The 18,700-nt window shown below is 44.5% G+C and overlaps 3 protein-coding genes across 3 annotated transcripts; 2 read left to right on the plus strand and 1 right to left on the minus strand.

Annotated features, from left to right (window-relative positions):
• Nucleotides 1-277: 277 nt before the first annotated feature.
• On the plus strand, nucleotides 278-5,768 carry LOC131891899 (anaphase-promoting complex subunit 5-like; the record flags this gene model as incomplete). Its single annotated transcript, XM_059241586.1, is given in 12 exon segments — nucleotides 278-452; nucleotides 734-941; nucleotides 1,053-1,372; nucleotides 1,523-1,770; nucleotides 1,848-1,991; nucleotides 2,064-2,120; nucleotides 2,199-2,275; nucleotides 2,379-2,688; nucleotides 3,955-4,277; nucleotides 4,389-4,486; nucleotides 4,567-4,824; nucleotides 5,618-5,768. Coding segments are annotated over 12 exon segments (2,338 nt in total), but the record flags the coding sequence as incomplete, so codon positions are not given.
• Nucleotides 5,769-10,231: 4,463 nt separating this feature from the next.
• On the plus strand, nucleotides 10,232-15,428 carry LOC131891859 (uncharacterized). The gene is made up of 5 exons (XM_059241533.1): nucleotides 10,232-10,722; nucleotides 12,842-13,168; nucleotides 13,229-13,387; nucleotides 13,475-13,781; nucleotides 14,819-15,428. The coding sequence occupies exons 1-5, from the start codon at nucleotides 10,278-10,280 to the stop codon at nucleotides 15,426-15,428; spliced, it is 1,848 nt and encodes a 615-aa protein (XP_059097516.1). The 5' UTR covers nucleotides 10,232-10,277.
• A 26-nt stretch (nucleotides 15,429-15,454) lies between these two features.
• Nucleotides 15,455-18,219, minus strand: LOC131891860 (uncharacterized). Its single transcript, XM_059241534.1, has 4 exons — nucleotides 17,775-18,219; nucleotides 16,169-16,372; nucleotides 15,859-16,096; nucleotides 15,455-15,790 (listed from the first exon to the last, which is right to left on the minus strand). The coding sequence occupies exons 1-4, from the start codon at nucleotides 18,042-18,044 to the stop codon at nucleotides 15,573-15,575; spliced, it is 930 nt and encodes a 309-aa protein (XP_059097517.1). The 5' UTR covers nucleotides 18,045-18,219; the 3' UTR covers nucleotides 15,455-15,572.
• Between the last annotated feature and the right edge of the window lie 481 nt (nucleotides 18,220-18,700).

The following is an 18,700-nucleotide window of genomic DNA, read 5'->3' on the forward strand; positions in this document are numbered from 1 at the left end:
AAACAAACCAAATCCCCGGGAAGGAGTGGAGCGGACCGCCTTCCCACGTTCTCTCTTCCAGTGTCCAAATTCGAGGTTCCAGGCGTTCCAGGCGTTCCAGGTCCTGCCTTGGGTGGAGTCAATCACGGTCCCCCTCATCTCTCTCTCTCTCTCTCTCACCTTATCCCTACATTGGATTGAGGGACAACCAACCCTCTCTTGGTCGATCGTGATCCATCCGAGTGCCAGGGGCAGCGCCCTCGAGATCGGGGTCCGGCCTGGCTGGGGCGGGGGTGAGCGGGAGCTGTCGGGCCTTCGAGTGCCTGACGCCGTTCAAGGTGAGCGTGGGCTTGCTGCTGCGCAACTACTGTGTCCACGTGCGCGGCTTCGAGAACGAGCCCGACAACGAGGAGCACCTCATGAGTGCTCGCCAACGCACCAAGTTCTGTCTGCTCCTCCTCCGACTCACACAGGTATGGACGGACTGGAGGGCAGAGCCCCAGCCAGGTCCGGCTTGACCCACGGGCTCGACTTGGACTGGGGCCGTTTTCCATCCCCAGATTTGTGCCGAGTGACTCTTTGAGTCATGAAAGTCATATTGTAGAGCTCATCGAACCTCAGCTGTCGGTGGCCCGGACCCAAATGGCACAAATCTAGGGATGGATAATGAGTGCAGACTTGAACGAGCCGATCATTTCCGGCCCGTTATGCGGGTTACGCGATAGAGAAGAACCATGGTCCGCTTTCTACGTAGGGTTCGGATTTGCCGCTCAAGTCGTTGATGCGAGAGTTGTTGGACCCGGCCCATGGGTTGCCCCCGTCGCTATTGAGTTGGTGGAAATCCAGTCTGTCGGCCATTCAAGACAAGGGCGTGTGTGGCCTAATGGACGCCCTGGCCCATCTGGCCCTCATCGTCTCGGAAGATGTCCAGTATCCCATCTTGGGTCGAGCCTCCGTCTTTGGTAAGTCATGGACACCCGAGGGCGTGAGCGCCAGAAAGTCATGGGTGCCAATACTGGCTCACGCCCTGACCGCTGACCTCGAGCCCTCAGATCCCTGAATGGCCTTTTCAGCCATGTTCCTCCGTCGAATCACGATCTATGGCGATCGTTTGGGCTTCTCCGAAGCCGCGTCTCTCACGGCCAACATTGTGGACTACATTCGCTACGGCGGACCCGCATACCATCAAATCCCCACCTCGACCCTGGGCGAAACGGACGGTTTGCCCGAGGATCTGGAGATGAGCTTGTGCAGCTCGGAGGTGGCCAAGATCAATCACGCCCCGATCTCGATCTTGGCCGAGGAGTCCGCCCCATTATCCCCCCTTTCCCGGGCCGATCCGGCCTCCGTGGTTCACACCCGACGCCAAGCCGAGTTCTACATTGCTCAACAGGTAATCTCCACTTTCCCAATTGAAAGGGATAGTAGACTATGGCGGAAAGACGTGGGAGACGGCTCAGATTGTTCAATTCTCGCTCGATTTCTGGGCGGATTTGGTAAAATGGGACGCAGAATGGAACGTGATTGTTTGTGTTCCGTTCAGGTGGAGTTGGTTCAAAACGCCGAGATTCACGCGGATCCCGTCCGAGTCATCGAGGATAAGGTCGAGCGCATCTTGAAGAGCAACTCGGACCTAGCCGAGGCCTATTTCTTACTCTACTTGAACGCCCTGCGATGCAATGATTTTTGCGGAGCGCGTGCCAACTTGAATCGCGCTTTCGAGATCGGGTTCCCGTGTCATCGATCTTCGAGCTCGGTGTACGCTGGCGAGGACCTGATTCGAGACCCTCGGTAAAAGCCTGAACTGATCATCTGAACTGATCATGGCCCGCCCCTCAGTCACTTGATGATTGATCCGGCTATTGCAGATATGCCGCCCTGAACCTGGCCGGTCTTCACGCTCATTTTGGACACACTCAGCCGGCCTTGACGGCCTTGCAAGAGTGCACAACCTCGGCCCAGGAAGCCAACGATCTCCCTTGTCTTCAACACGCTTTGGCTTGGCGACTAACGTGAGCATCTATCACGGCATGAAAGACATTGACTTGAAATTAACTCGGGCTTCTTTTGACCCTTTGTTTTAGAGTGGACAAGAATATGAGTGGTCCCGATCGAATGAGCTTGCTCCAAAGTCTTCTTGAGTGGGAATTGCTAGATTATCTTTACTATTTTAACATCGAATACTTGAGCCTAATTCAAGATTGACCTTTTCATTACAGCAAGTCTCTGGTCCTTCAAATTCCGTCCCTCATTGGCTTTGGGTACCAGAATTTGTCCAAAATCATCGCTTATGGAGGTGAATTACGAGTTGCGGGTTGCCGCATCTACTCAATGATCAGTCAATCTAGTCAACATCCATGAATGAATCTTTTTATGTGATTGCGTTGGTTTCATTTTAGGCGACAAAGCGACTCCGTACGAGGTGTGCAGGAAAATCAGTCATGCCGAGCAAATGGGCGAGCAAAGTGAGGTGCCCGATCTCCTCACCGGAAGCATGTGGGAAAAGTCCGTGTTCTGGGCCGCATTGGGCCAAGGTTACCTCTCGGCTCAGGCCTCGCAATTGTTGTTGCTACTGGATACCTCCAGTCCGTCACGAGACGGGCACTTTATTGTGTCCGAGAACGTGGCCTGTTCCTTGGCCACCATGGCCAGAAATCTCTTTGACACCGGACATGGCAAGGCCGCCGATCAAGTGATTGCGTTAGCCAAGTAAGTGCACAAGCCGCCTAGGTTTCGCGAGGCGCCCAAGGCAATTTTCCGCAAGCTTTTTGAAGCGGCCTTAAAAGAGTACTCAAAAATAGTGATGTGTTTCGAACCCGAGTGTCAGCTTTTCCGCTTCAAGAATCTCGGTTAGGGCTTCCATCCCGAGCGGATGAGGGTACACAAGCAAATTAAAAACCGTTAGAATGAGTGGCAAAACGTGACCCTGCCTTGCTATGTCTCAGTTCTTCATTTCTGTACCCTGTTCGGCAGCCCTATCAGAGGTTCTTCATGATAAATAGCTGATTTTCCGGAGCAAAACCCATCACTACTCAAAAACTACTACGAAGCCGAACGCGGCACAACATAATTGTTTACTTACAAGATATCGTGTTTTTTTTTTAATCTATTTTTTTCCGAGTCAGGTTTTTTCAGAACTAAGGCTAAATAGTTTTTCACTTAGACTCTCCTACCTCTCACAGCTGCAAGTGCTAAAAAACAAAAGAAAACTAAGATTACTGACAATTGTGACTACGAAACTAATCAAATTAAGCGTCCTTGTTAATTTAAAACGAATCACGTTTGAAACCTGCAGCCTTTTATCCGCAGACATTTTGAAATACTCAAATCCAGTTCGCTCCAATAGGATTGAAACCATTCAGTTGTCGGGAATGCAGAGATAGAAAATAGATATGGGAAGTATCCTCCACTTGCGTTTCATGATTCCTTCAATATTTGACTTCTAATGGCCATACTGTTTTACTGAGGATTAAAAGTCGGACGAAATATTAATAAGCATCTTTTTTTTTTGAAAAATAAAGCAAATCCCAGATCAGCCTTACATTTAAGAGTGCCCTAGAGCGGCCAATTCAAAAGCACTATATGACCGGGTTTTTTTTTAAATATATAATCTGTGACGCACCATGACTTTCTTCCATGAATTTAACTCCCTTTTATCGGTTACAGACCCGCGGATCAAAGGGGAAAAAAATGAAAAGTAAATTGAAAGAGACAGTATGAACCTTCATTTTATCATGGCCATAGTTGGACGATCACAAGAATTTGTTGTGAGGTAGAATAAACACTCTTTTTTGCGATGGATTTAACTGAAAGCAAGCACAACTATTTTCTCCCGACAAACAGGAAGAAATCCATCGAGAATGCTTTAGATCTCAAAAATATCATTCATCCCACATTCCGCTCTCTGCTCTCCGCTCTCTTCTGACGACTCCAATTTCCCTATTATTATATATGTCCATGTACATATATCTTTAGGCACCTCTTTCCAAATCATTCTTCCCCCAATGGAACGCGGTGGCGAACATGTCAGATTGAAATCGAGTTCAGACGATCACTCTACGAAACCAATTGGGTCTCGGCTCACAAATGGATCCTAGCCATGGAGCCTCTGGACAGCGTGAATGCCATTTTCATGTCGGCTGAGCTCTTGGTCTGGCGAGGCAATGTCCAATCTTTGGGCTCCAAACTGGACACGATCTCGCCCATGATGGACGAGGAGGGCAAACTGTCTGCCTTTCAGAAGATTCGCTATCACATTTACCGCTCCGAATGGTACTGTCTTATGGCCAGTTATTCATGTGAGTTCAATTGACCGATTATTTTATTCAGGTCATAACAGTTTTGATTATAGCATGAAATAATACCAGCATGATTTATATTACGATATAACACCAATTGTCGTCTTTCAGACGCCTTCGAGTCCCTCCTCAGCGCCATCAATCTTAGTGTGTCCTTGAAATACGAGTACATGGAGAAACTGGCCAAGCTTCATCTGGCGCACGTCCAAGTAAGTCTATCCTCCCGACAAGGACGACCAATTGGGAATCCTTGATGCTTCTTCACCATCTTATTTCTGCTATTATGTAGCTTCAAATTGGTCTACCATTGGACGCGTTGGATGCACTGGAATCGACGATGCCCATTCTTTTGCGCCATGATATTGTCTTTGAGAGTTCACGAGCCTTTCTCCTATTGGCCAAAGGACTTGTGGCCTCTGCCCCCAAAGGCCAAACGGAAGAGCGACGGATCGTGTTGAGCAAGGCCATGTCTTCCTTGCAAAAGGCCTTAAAAGGCTTCAAACAGATCCAAGCCTACCATCGCGTCAAGGACGTCCTGTACACAATGGTAAGAAAAGGTTGTTAAGTTTAAACTAATTGTGGAGGATAGAACGTTCTTCCAAGGCAAACGTTGGAAACGTTGTGTAGTCTTGCCATCTCGACATTGATTTTTGTCCCAGGAAAGTGGAATTGTTCATTTAAAAGAGGAAATGAAACCTTTCAAATGTTCAATGTTGATTCAATCCTAAGCAAATAGTGCCGCTCTCTCTCTCTGGCCTTCAACTCTTTTTTTCTGGTGTTCAACCACCCACGTCTCTTTTGTTCTTGGTTTTCCTCCATTTGGATTTTGCTTCGAGACAAAGAAAGAGGCTCTCGCTTTGGCAAATTGTGCATATTACCAGGTATTATGTTTCCACCATTTACCGATTGCGTCATTCAACTAATCAAGCCAATCCAAGCTAGAACCCCTGATTTAGAAAAGTGTTCTGCGATTGAACTGAAATCTCATCTAAATAGGACAAGAAATGAAAATAAATCAGAATCCGCATTGTTGGCATGTTCAAGAGTAAATGTGTCTTCGTGTGACGAGGTATTTGCAAGTTCCTCATGCGTCAAATCATTCCCACTTCAATTGTGCTAGCTTGACTAATCTGGATCTTAGTCAGAATCTGAATGAAGCGATCCCGTCGATGGTTCGTCCAAGTAGAATGACTTCATTGTAGATCCAGACCGAATTGGTATCATCAAACCGGTATGTTATTTGTGTTGTCCAAGGATGGATCGAGTAGCTGAAACGTCCCTTCCTACTACTCCTGTGCAATAACTGTCTCACCCTTGAAATTGGGATTGTCTCTTTCCAGGCTCGCCTCTTCCACGCTCAAGATCTGATCAAGGAACGGAATCAAGTGTCGGCCGAATTCAGGAAAATCGAAGAACAACATCCCACCTTCATATCCACCAAAGTGGCTCTTATGCTCTAGCCAAGTCTTAAATACATACTACAAAATACTCCTTCCGAGTTTGTTTAGTGCTTTAAATTCGAGCTTGAATGTTCTCGCCAAAGTACATGTACTTTGAACAAATCATCCAACACTAGTTCAATCTCGTCTTGAAGAAATTGAAGATCATAGAGAAAAAAAATAAAAGATGAGGTACGCTCATCATCGGTAAGATCTGGTTATGGTCTGGGACAAGTCTTGGGGCTGGATTTGTCATCGAAGGAATAAATCATTAACCCATAGCTGTGGCGAAGTTTAAAGCTTAGAATCATCTGAAGTAGTCAGTCCACTGTATGTTATGAACACCACACCACGATCCAGGATTACGCAATCCTGTTTTGAAATGTACAAGATTCCGTTGGCTGATTACTTGTTAGGTGCCACACCTAGAACTTTCCGATTCTGAGGGGCTAGTAACAAGGATCTCCCTAACATGAAAAGGACGTTTCCTACGGAAAACGTCTTGGGGCCTCGAACGTCTTGTTTAATCTCTGTGCCTTGAATACACCGAAGCTCGTTTGAAGACGAGTCGCCACCATGGTAATTTTGGACGATGAATGCAAGAAGGCACGTTATGATTGTAATTGCTCAAAGACTCGATGGCGCACTGATTGGAGAGATAGTTGGCCAAGTTCTAGTTTGGACTTCCGACTGGATTTGCTACTTACATTTTGAGGTGATTGTGTTGCCTGTTGTGTCATCATTACGCAATCGTCTTAAGATACGCTTCTCCATATTTCACCCGCAGCGAATGGCTCTGCCTTTCTTGAGCCATCTTTGACCTGACTTCTAACCTTGGAAACAATGATAGCTATTTACTCAATGGACGTCACTTTCTTAGCCAGAAGTTGGAAAAATCAGTCTTGAAGCTAAGCAGTATGGCACTCAAATTTGATAAAGAAACTCTCTAAAAAATTAAGAATGAGGATTGTTTGTTAAGGCGGGTCTCATCCTCCCTGTTATCCCACTTCTAAAATGTCTGAGGAATATGCGTGCAAAGGGTACTTAGCGCGGCAGCTCAATTTTGTGTCCGTTATACTATAAGATAAGCGCCAAAATGCCCCAGCGCTTTGTGGATAACGTCTGCTCAAACTTTAGGTCCATAATCATGCTCATGATTAATCAATTTGAATTTCACCGCAATATTTATTCCCCATGGAACAGGTTATAGGTACAAAACACTCTTGTCTCTAATCCTTGTTGTTTTTGCTCCATTCGGAAGTACTGATGATGTAACTAATCTGCCATGCGCCGGCAGATTGCAATCCAGTGCTGCTGAGATTGGTCCCTCCCTGATTGTTCTTTGGGTCAGAAAGTGCTACTAGATCTGGCCTCTAAAACAAACAGTCTGAGAACAATCTCCGCAGAACTAGATTGGAAGTTTGGTCGCAAGCAGATTGTTTCTATCAGTAACTGCACATGTTACCTCGAGACATGTAAAGTACCGGAACGGAAAATTACCTGTGTGGGCAAGCTAAGCTGCGCCACAATCGTTGCAAAAACTACCATTATCGAAAGTCATCCACTCTGTTTAAACTTTGTCCTATAAGGTTGTTTATATACCCTTAAAAGACAGCATAATGAGAAAAAAAATGCATTTTGATTTAATTTATCAGTCTGTCTCTGGAACAAACAGACAGTCCAGAAAAAAATATCAATCACATTAAGAAGAGCGGTAAATTTATAATCCCACAGATGCCCAAAGATATTTTGGTCAATGGTTTTCCTTAACAAGGCGCCATTTAGTGGTCAGCTATTAGCAAAAACATATTTTTTTTCTTCTCCACAATGGAAAAAGTGCATGTCCAGCTTGGTTTCGTAAAACGCTCCTCTGAATCTATTTGTGACACGGTACAATTTACGATCAAAGAAGCCCAAGAATTGGGCCCATGAGTGCTAGACACGTACAAAGGTGACTGTAGGATATGAAGTGAATGAATTACTAATAGCCGTATTATTCAAGTAAAATGAACTTTTACATTTGCGAAAAATCAACGAACTTGTGAGTAAAGCGAACTACACACCATTGATGTTAAAGAAGCAGAACTAGCTAGAAAACACACCCGAAATGCATTGCGTTTTCTTGCGTAACATTTTACATCATTTATTATACATTACTAGCGAAAAGTCATGGTATCTTCTGATATGAATATTAAGCCACTCTGAATGTGCGACGTTTTTTGAATACTTTTGCTGTTGTGTTAAGAACTCAAGGACATATGGAGAAGCTAACTCAAAGACGAAACAAATTTTAACGTAAAAATTATTTAACATATGCAAAGAAAGTGAAATACCCTTTCCTCCCATAAACCGTCCGGATAATTTCAAAATATGTGTTTGACTAAGGAACATTCATTGACATTTACAAAGAGCGACATGTAATTTGTCTATGGTGGAGTAAAATCATGTTCTAAAAAAACTGGTGGCCTGTGATACATATCAAAGATCTGTTAAATGACCCTGGTTGTGACCAAATGATGGCCAAGAAAAACATTTTTACATCGTCAGTCACTTGTTAGTTTACCTTTTATCACTGAGCAACTTCTAAACTGAAAGAGGAAAAGTGTTCGGGTCTCATCGAAGTCTGAAGGCAAGATTATCAATGACATTTAGTCGGAAAAGAGAAGGAGATAAAAGTGCAGTCGTTATCCGTCGAGTTTTGTCTAATCAAAAGCGGCGTCTTTCGCGAGACCAAACTTTTTCTTTCTTACTTCTCTTTCAGGAAGGAGGGGAGGATTCACATAACTCGTGAAGAATTAGCCATTCTCTTAGGCTCGAATCCAATTGTACAACGTATACCAAGCAACGATGTGAGTGGGTAATTTTTTTCTTGCTTCCTTCTTCATTCACATGGATTGCCATTAAATTCATCTCCATGTCTCGTGGCACTCAAAACATGTGCAGTTTTCTTGTAAGCCTCAAGACGCCATGTTGAACTGGTTCAGTCGGGATTCCGTACCCAACAATAATTACGATATCCTGAGCGTTATCCCGAGTGGGTTGTGCACAGAGCCCTTTTTTATGGGTCGTAGTTATCATCTTGTACCTTACCAGGAGATGATGCCGTGGATGGATGGGATCCCCATTGAATGTGCCTTGTAGAGGTGGTGGTGGTAGAAGTAATTATGGTAAATAGTACTAGTAGTAGTAGTAGGAGGAGGAGGAGGTGCAACGTAGGGATATATCTATTACTGTACAGAGGTACATATGCTGGCTATCCCGAAGAAAAAAAATGAGCGATAGTACGAGCACCCAGTAATACATATACTACGTGTCGTCTACGCTCCCATGTCGTTGGTAACATCAGAGTCTTCGACCGGATTTCGAGCACATTCATGGTTCACTTCAGAAGGCCTACTTTGAAAAGCGACCAGCGCACACACATGGAGAAGGCGCGGGGAGCATTTCGCTGGATCCATAGATTTGACAAAGTCAACTTCAAATTGCAAATCTCACTTTATAATTCATTAATCATCATCCCATTGGAATGAACATGATGCAAGTTGTCCCAATCTTTAAACAAATATTCAGCATCTTTTTTGACTAGACGGAGTAAATGGTAAATGGTAATTACTTAAGAGTGCTTGTAACACATCTGTGATGCTCTGTTCTCGCCGACCTAGTGGGCTCTTAGCTGATGACTGAGTATAGGTGAATGTCGTGTCCAACCGAAGTCAGTACTACATTCTACTGTACGTATATACATACACACTCCCTCACTACAAAAAAAACACATGAGAGAGCGATGGTGTTGGCCGCTGGGTTCAATGGTTGATGAGGAAGATTTCCCGACCGAAGGAACCCGAGGTGGTTGTACGGTCGTTGGCCGTCGGTCGCCGTCGTCGCTGCGATGGTGATATGACGATGTTTTGGAGCGGTGTGGTAGTGGTTGTTGATGTTGAGACGTCGCCAGAGTGTTGTGGAAGCACCCACCCCAACATCATCTGTGTCTTTCTTTCTTTCCTCCATGGACTTGCACGTACCTAGTACCACTAGATTCGAAGCCTTCATACGGTAACTTGGTGAGTGTGAGAGAGACTCACACATACTGACAGACTTACAGACTCACAATAGTCGTCGTCGTACTGCCATTCCCGGGAAAATTTACAGATTAGAACGGTGAGTTCAACTGGAACCATGGAAATCGTGCAGTGAACTCGGGGAAACCACCTCGTGAATGAAGAAGCCATCCACTCGCGAGATCCAATGTGAAAGCTTAACATCGTCCTGAAACCAGCCTCCTCTCGTTCGAGTCCAAGGAGTCCTTCAAGGGTGGATGCTAGCCTCTCTCCTCTCCTTCCCGAGCTCAACTATGAATGAATGCAAATCCGTCGTGTGACCAATCAGTGCCAAAGACGGAAGCCAGATCCTTGAACAAGATCCCAAGCCAATCCCGGAAGAAAAAGACAAAGCCATAACCAGAACAAACAACTCAGTGATGAACATGGTCATGAGCTGTACCGTACATCCGCCAATCCCGGAAGAAAAAGACAAAGCCATAACCAGAACAAACAACTCAGTGATGAACATGGTCATGAGGAGAAACTTGAGCCTCCTCCTCGTCCAGCTTCTCCTCTCCTTAGTTGGCCTGGTTTTCTCAGCGCCCAACGAAGAGCCCATTGCCTCCATTGCGCCACTCTGTCAAGATGGGGCCGGAAATGCCAATAGAACCCCGTGTGTGTCTTGCATAGAAGTGGGCACAGCCTATGTGGGCTTCAATCTCCTCACGGAGCCTTTGGTGAGTGATTCGGATCGGGATTGTGCCGACAAGTGCGAGAAACAAGAAAAGTGTCAATTCTGGACGCGAGACAAGACTCGGCGAAGGTGTTACCTGAAATGGTCTCGAGGGGACGATATCCGATCCTGGGCGGATCACGTGTCCGGGAAGTGGAACTGCCCAATTGTGATACAACCAAACACCACCATAAGGGTCAAGAAGGATGACGAGTCATTTTGGCATCGAAAAGGTAAGACTCAAACCGTTATTCAATCCCCCCAATTGTCGGGTGGGCCTAGATCGTATCTGCAGTAGGTAGGGTTTTCCGGCTGAACGGTCATTCACCGTTGACTCGTTGACGAGGGACCATTGTCTGATGGATGGAAGCGTAGAAAACTATCAGACGGAGCCCGCATTGTTTGTGACAGATTTCGGGTTCGATAACTGTGTCTCCATCCCAATAGTGAATTGTTTACTCTACTATGTATTGTACGTGCATTCCGCGTTCACACATACACTACTGTACACACGATGCTTGAAACGTCAGTTTCAGCAAGACCACCAAATCCGATTGGGCGTCAAATCCGACAAGCACAACGATAACCAAAAGAATCGTACGTCGAGAGCACAAGGAAGTTATTGTTTAAGCATTCCTCAAACTTATTGGATCATGAATATTTATCTAAAGTCATCTTGATTCCTCAGCTCTTCCTTGCTTTTGGGGCACTGATTGCCCTAAAACTACTAAGGCGTTTAGATCATTTCTTCTAGCGTAAAAAGAAGCAAAAAGCTTTGATATTTTTCTCCAGTATTGAAGGGAACTTTAGCCAACCAAATATTGACTATGAGTAAGGATAAGATAAACGTCCAAAAAAGAGTTCGCTTACGTTTGCCATTTTCTTAAACTCTGAAAGACATTCTTTTAAATAATGAAACGATCCGAAAAACGGCAACTTCGTTTGGTTTACCGTAGAGTTTTAAGCTTCCAATCATTGCCTACCAAAGTTTCAAGTCACGGTCGTCGTCTTTCTTTAGCATTCGAACTCATACATTTTCCCCCGACAGACGTGTTGTTTTGACCTTCTGTGAGATTCTTGTAAAGTTTAAACTCAGTTCCCCTGGGAATCGATGATGATTTGACGAATCTCATGCCGTTGGTGCCTAGTTAGTGCTTGCGATGAGCCTTGAATCTTCAATACTACAAGTGCTCCAGTCACCACGACAACAGGGTTGGAATCACGTGGGTCAACTGAATCCAACCAATCTGATGGATGCACTTCTTCGGCTTGAGCTTCTTGATTGGGCAAAGGAAAAGAAAAGTTTCGAAGGAATAGCAAGCAAGTTTGATTTTATCATCCTTCACTCTCCCAATGGTGAAAACTCTCGGTTGAGAGGTGTGTCTGCACTAACCTGGACTATTTCGAATGTCTCGTTGAAAACTTTCCAACCGTGAACTCGCACTTGTAGATTGAATTGGTGTTTTTCCCTTTTTCTCACAAATACATGCAACCGTACTTACATATGTATAAATATGAGAGAGCCGAATGGCAAATGACGTAACGGAATGGTATTTCCCCGAGTTGTAGAGACAAGGTCAAGTGGCCTTCAAGACATTTTGCGACAGTCTAGCAACACGTGATATGGAACCTTCCAATTTCAACAACGGCTCGTAGGCTCGTAGGTTGAAGGATTGCCAAATATTCAACTGCACTTGAGGAGTAGGATCTCTCAAGTCAAAATCAGGAGTCGAACAAAGGGGAGTGGTGCATCATCCATCGACACTCAAATTAGATGATCTGCATCCCAACAAGCTTGAACAAAGGTCGTTGAAACTCGTAGAAATCGACCGGCTTCATCTCGGATTCTCTCGGATGGTGTGTTTTCGACATTGGCGGAAATGCCTCGTCATTCGTCAATGACGAAACCCGTAGTCACGAGATGGATCTCTGGATTTCCAGGAAACGACACTATAATAATCACTTACGAGGCGTTTTGGGTAGTTGAGGCGTGAGCAGTGTTAAAAGTCGATGATAATGATGATATTGCCAAAGGAACTAACTTGTCGTACCAGGATTAATGCAAAATAGAGGTGACCCCCGAGGACAAATTCTTCGACAATGGGAGGAATCCATTCCTCTTTCAGGGGCAACCTCTGGCAATTAGTTAGTCGTGAAGTGTAAGGTTAAACCAATACAGGAATGCAACTACCCAAAGAGGATGATGATTTGTTCCAAAACGATTTACACCATGACATTCCAGTGTCATCATTTCCAATGTCACACATTCAAATGAGCCACGTGCCAATATGTGCCAATGTATCATTGCCATCCGATCCCTTCTAAAAAGATCATTCGTGTCCATCCTTGCAGAAGCATTGGTGCCGAACAAAACGTCACAGATGTCAGCGTCATTGATGGTCCCAGCGCCCAACAACACCTCCAAACCTTTGGTTCATGTCTATCATCGGGGGCGTGGCCGGCCCGTTCTCCAAGGCATCCCGGCTACCTTTGGGAGGCCGGTCAGCACGCATTTTGAAGGCCACGCCCTATTGGTCACTCCAAGCCTTGGTTGCGAGGAAATTGCCCCTCCCTATTCCATCATTCGAATGAGCTATCTCCATTTATTCGCGGTCATCGAACGTGGCGAGTGCAAATTCATTGAGAAGGTCAAGCACGCTCAAGAGGCTGGATATGAAGGTAGTGGGCCTTAGATTTGGAAATGACGACCTTCTTTTGCAATTGATACGTTTGCTTTAGGAGCCATTATTCTGGATAACCAGGATCACTCTGGGTTCTCGCGCATCACAGGAGATGACGCTTCGATAACCATTCCTGTGATTTTCTTGCTCAAGGATGAGGCGGATCGCTTCCGAAATATGCTCAACATCGAAATCATCATCAACGTTGTCATGGAAGGTGTGTTCCATGGCTAAATGTGGACTCTAAGTAGGATCCCAATTCATCGATGTCCTATTGTTGTTGTTGTTGTTGTTGTTGTTTCAGATTCCAAGTTCTTCTCGCCCGTGGCCAAGATAAAATTGCAGAAAACTGATTCGCTCGACCCCTCCAATGAGGCCATTGAGGTTGATGCCAATCCGGAGATTCGTTTCAACCCCATGGGACCGTCAGTGCATGATCGCAATGTGGTCTCAGACCTCCGGGGGAGTCGAGCCACTGCCAAATGGCAAAAGAACCTGGGGATCTCGGCCGAGTGGTTGGGCTACTCGCCCGTGATGATTTCCGTCTTCGTTGTGATTGCCGTTCTCATCCTATTGTTGATCATAACCACAGTGGTTTATGTCAAGCACTGGTAAGCCACACACACTGTTTTTTTGCATTGATTCCCAATGGCTTCTCATCACTTGTCAAGTCAGTAGTTGACTTGAATGAGATGAAGAATATTTTAGAACACATTATTTTCTAACAAAAAGCTGAGCTTTTGAAACTAAATCTTCATAAAATCTAGAGGTCAGTTTTGGATATCAACCAACAACAAATTCACATCCGTTCTAACCTTAACGAATTTTTGCACGGCTCAAACTGTCAAATTGAGAGTTAGATTTAAATACAGAGCTCAAAGTTGAATAAAACATGAGGCAGATGAAACACAATTTGGGCAATAATCGTGACCTTCAACAATAGAGTGCAATGCAATCTGACATGTATGTATATATAAGCTTTTAGTGTTTTCACTTATAAGGATTGTCCTCCAGGAAGTGTAAAACCCCAAATTTGACAAATAGCACTTTTTGGGAGCATGACAAATTATACCAATTCTCACATGTGCCTACAATGAAACGTAGTGAAAGAAACGCGACAGACGTTAGCGTAAGGAGTCCTTTGAACTTAAAAATTGAGTACTTTGCCCAAAGTTGCAAACGGAGCAAGTTCACAAATCCACAAATTGTTTTATGAGATTATCTTGTGAGCTTGTCCCAGCAAAGATGACGTCACCACAATCTTTAGGGCACTTTAATGCAATGAGGCAAGTGGGAATTAAACAAAGGACAAATATAAGTGCAATTAATCAATCCAACCCAAAAATTTGAAAATTGCTCTTGTCATTGAAAGTAGCTTTTAAAGTGAAAGTGTTTCAAACATAACCGAATTGAGAATTTATGATGAAAATGGAAAAAAGCACAATATTTGTTCTCTTGACTAGAAATTTCCAAGTCCAAAAGTACAATTAAGTGACATGATTATATAAGAAACCCAGGTACTGAGCAGAAGAAGAAGAGGTAGGCCAATTGAAAGTGCACTTAAAACTTGCTGAATGAATATGTATTTCATCGCCCTTACATATGAAGTATTTTGGATGCGCTGACCGGCCCCCTTTGTCGTTTTCAGTAGCTCAAGATACCGACGCCGCCAGCAACGTCGAACGCGTTGTCAACAAGCTGTCCGCGAGATGGAGGCACACTACCGCAACCAATTCAGCCAAAAGTCCTTGGACCAAAGTCGCCCGATTCCCTCGGTGAGCTCATCAAGTGCCGTGTTGGATCTCCAGCAAACCGCAAAACTACTGGAGTGCCCGGTGTGTCTGGAAACGTCGTGGCCCCCGCGCAAGATCTTTCAATGCATGCAAGGGCACATTATCTGTGATATCTGCAAAAGCCACCCCCAACTCACCACGTGTCCAATTTGCCGCCAAGTCCTGAACTCGAGGTATGTCAGCCGCAACCTGGCCCTAGAGAACCTGGCTGTGAATCTCCTGGAGCAGGCCCAAGAGGGCATGCTAACGCCCAGTCTGCCCCGACCGAAACGGACCAGCAGTCACACCACGCTGGATATTCACTCCGTTGACTCGGACTCGAACCAGGCGCCAGGCACGCCATCGGCGCCCTCCATGGAAGACATTTTGGCTGGGATCGCTGTGGAAAGTGTGTCCAATCACGGCGAGGACTTGGAAGACCAAACGCCCCTCACCGTGGTCTTGCCGCCTGAGAATTCTCGTTAGCCTTACACCCTGCATTCATATACTCGTTACTGTCATACATTTATTACAAACATATACTACATTAAGAGCTTAATTGAGTGCCATGGACTGATTTAAGGTATATTAGCACCAGAAACTTGACCGCCGAGAATGGGCTCCAATCATCTAATTTGCGTTCAGTAAACTAGAAGTCTTGAGTTTGGCTTCTAGTCTTACTAAAGCCAACAAAGCAGGTAATTGAATGGCTATGTTCTTCTCGGGATTGGGAACGGCAACGTCTTCACTGTTGGTATTAATTCGAATCAATGTACACAAGTCGTTTTCCTTGGCCAAGGACTCCCCCAAGGACCTCACTCTGATCCTTGGGTCGCGATCACCGGCTCCTGAAACGTAAACCTAATCATCGATTCGGAACCTTTTAGAGACTCTGAGATAGGCCAAAGCCACACACCGATTTCAAGGACCACGAAGGGCTGCATTTTAGATTTGATTTTGCTCACGAATGCCTCCATTTCCTCCTCTTTCTTCTTGAAGGGATCATCTATCCAATCCTTGTCATTGTAGAACCTCAGGGCGGGTCGAGCTAAGGTTGGATGTTCACTTCCAGGAGGACCCATGGGTAAGGGATCCTGAGCCAACATTGTCTGCTTATTCACCTTGATCTTGGTTTTACTGGGAACCGCCCACACCTAAGAGCGCCCTTCACGTGATGAATATTTTGCATTTATGTAGCCACGTTGAGCGATAACAGCACTCCCTACCTCTTTGCTCTTTGAGATGTCCAGACATTGCATGCAAGCAATGGTTCCATGAGCTTCCACAACACGGCTGGGATTAAACCCGGCAGACAGGAAATGCCCATCCACATTGCTAGTGAAGACGAAATATTGGTCGCCCTTGCCTTTGCGCTTGCGTTTGCTGATACAAAATTCAAGAGCAATTTGGTAGCCGGCGTGTGGTAGGGCCTGAAACCAAATATCTGGTACATGGTCTCATTGATCAAGACATAATGGTAAGCTATGGGATAGTTTCCGTAAGACTGGTGTGTATTGCAGATTCATTGTTTGTGTCTGCCCAGTAATCACACAATTGGTTTTACCTCTTAACGTATGCAAGATACCATCTTTTAAGGAAACCAACATTGTAAGGCATTGTCCACCATGGCGCTAAGCCAAAGCTAGATTTAGGCGCAACACAATTGAAGGCGCATATTTACCAAAACATAATCAGCTCCTGCAAGTGTATCGAAGTGACGGAAAAATAGTTAGAACAGTGCAATACCCATTGAGTTTCTTAGCGTGTATTGCGAACCGTTCATAATTTTATGTCAGGAATATTTGCAAGGTATTCGAGTGATTTTCTTTTACAGCTTTACATGTAATCTTCTTGCTGTTCTTGTTGTCAATAGCCTTTGAAGCTTATCAAAACTTTGGCATAACATGACATTTCAAGAACGGGTGCTTTAGACACTCAAGCATTAAATCAAATTCAACAAAAGTGCTGTTTAAATCTTGTAAACAAGCTATTTTGCAAACCCATTTTATTGCAATTTGTAAGAAAAAAATTAAACCTTTTTGATTTTGTTCACGGTATAACTTCCGCTCGATGTGACGTTGTTTGTGACAAATAATAGTGTTATGTGGCTCACATTTTTCATGCGCTCTATGGTGCGTGTGCTTTGCTGAGGCCAGTTTCTATTTCTTGTAACTGAATTGAACATTGTTGGCCGCAATGTAAAACACGCCTTCATTTGGAGATAAATGTATTTCCTTGAGCTAAAAAGTTTGAAGACACAATTTTTTTTGTAAACGTTTGACGCCGTGGGAGGATAATATATCTTATTGGGACATTTTCTTTGTTAATAACTAATGGTTGGAAAAATAACTTGTTTTGCCGTTGAGGGTAAATTCCAGATGGGTGTGAAAACTAGTTTTCCTTAACAGTAGCAACAAAATAGTTGTGTGCAGAAAACTACTCGTATTCAAGTCTCTAGGTTTGCTTCTCGACGGCAAAACAAGTTATTTTTCCGAATGTGACAGATAACAGCCCCCTTTGTGACTAACTCATATAGTACAATGATCTTTGGTGCCTCGATATTAGGGTCCAATTGTCAAAGTTATTTTGGATATTGGACAATAGTACTACAAATAAATGCCAGAGCACAACTCGGAATCCATCACTTCTTGATGATACAACTCGAGTCACTCGACAAAGTTTTGGGATACTTTCTATGAATTGGTAGATCTTGTTAGAGAAATTTCGGTCTATCTAGCTCTGTCTGCCAACCTACTTGATATTGCGTAAAAAGAATGGACAACATAATATAACAGATTTATATATAGTTACTTTGCATTACAAATCAATTACCTTTCGATACATTTGCCACCGTTGTCCATAGAAACCCCACGCCAAATGAGGGTTGGTTTGAAACAGGTTCACATTACTAAGGTCGGGCAGAGACAGATTTAGTTCCCGTGCCACGGGGTGCGAATCCAGAAAGTCATTCTGGGTCCGGTAGATGTGAAGCCCGGAGTCCACGCCCATTCCAGCCCCAGCGGTGATCACGATGGCCTTGGCCTCCACGATCTTTTGCGCAGCCTTCTGGATGGCCTCATTGATTGAATTCTCACTCATCATGTTGTGGAAGAAGACAGACAACTGTTTGAAGTGAAGCTGCACTCTTTTGTGCACCTCTTATCTATCTTTAAACTCGAAGAATGATTGCCAAATCCTAAATGAATTCGAGCCTAATCACATCGAGAGTGTGTGCCTTGGCTTACTGTGTGCTGCCTGCCTCTTATCGCTTGTTTTCACACTAAATGATGGAGGGGTGGGGTGGGATCAACCCTCCACAATATCCTTCAAATCATGTCTCAATCGTCGTCCACCCAATCCGTACATGGAAGAAAACATTCAAACAAGCATTAACTCTACTTCAAACGAGGGCTCGAGATCCGATTTTTTTCAGGGCTGGGAATGCACCAACAGGCACCTATGACAAACTGAAGTGCGGATATGAATTTTAGGAGTAGTTTAGAAGTGTTGGCTTATGTATGAGTATGCTGAACTTGGTCTAAAAAGCCTTGTTTTCCACTCATGAAAAATCGGAGTACACATTGATAGAAATTTCATCAAGAACAATAGAACAAATTACGTCCTTATTGCACAAATCTGAAATGCAATAAGTGACAGATCGTGTTTTCTGACACCCAAATACGTCTTTTATTTGTAAAAGTTTGACCAGCACTGGAGAGAGGCTTATGAAATATTCATGTGGCCGAATCACACATATT

The sequence above is a fragment of the Tigriopus californicus genome, chromosome 12 (genome assembly GCF_007210705.1).
Source record: "Tigriopus californicus strain San Diego chromosome 12, Tcal_SD_v2.1, whole genome shotgun sequence".
NCBI lineage: Eukaryota > Metazoa > Arthropoda > Copepoda > Harpacticoida > Harpacticidae > Tigriopus > Tigriopus californicus.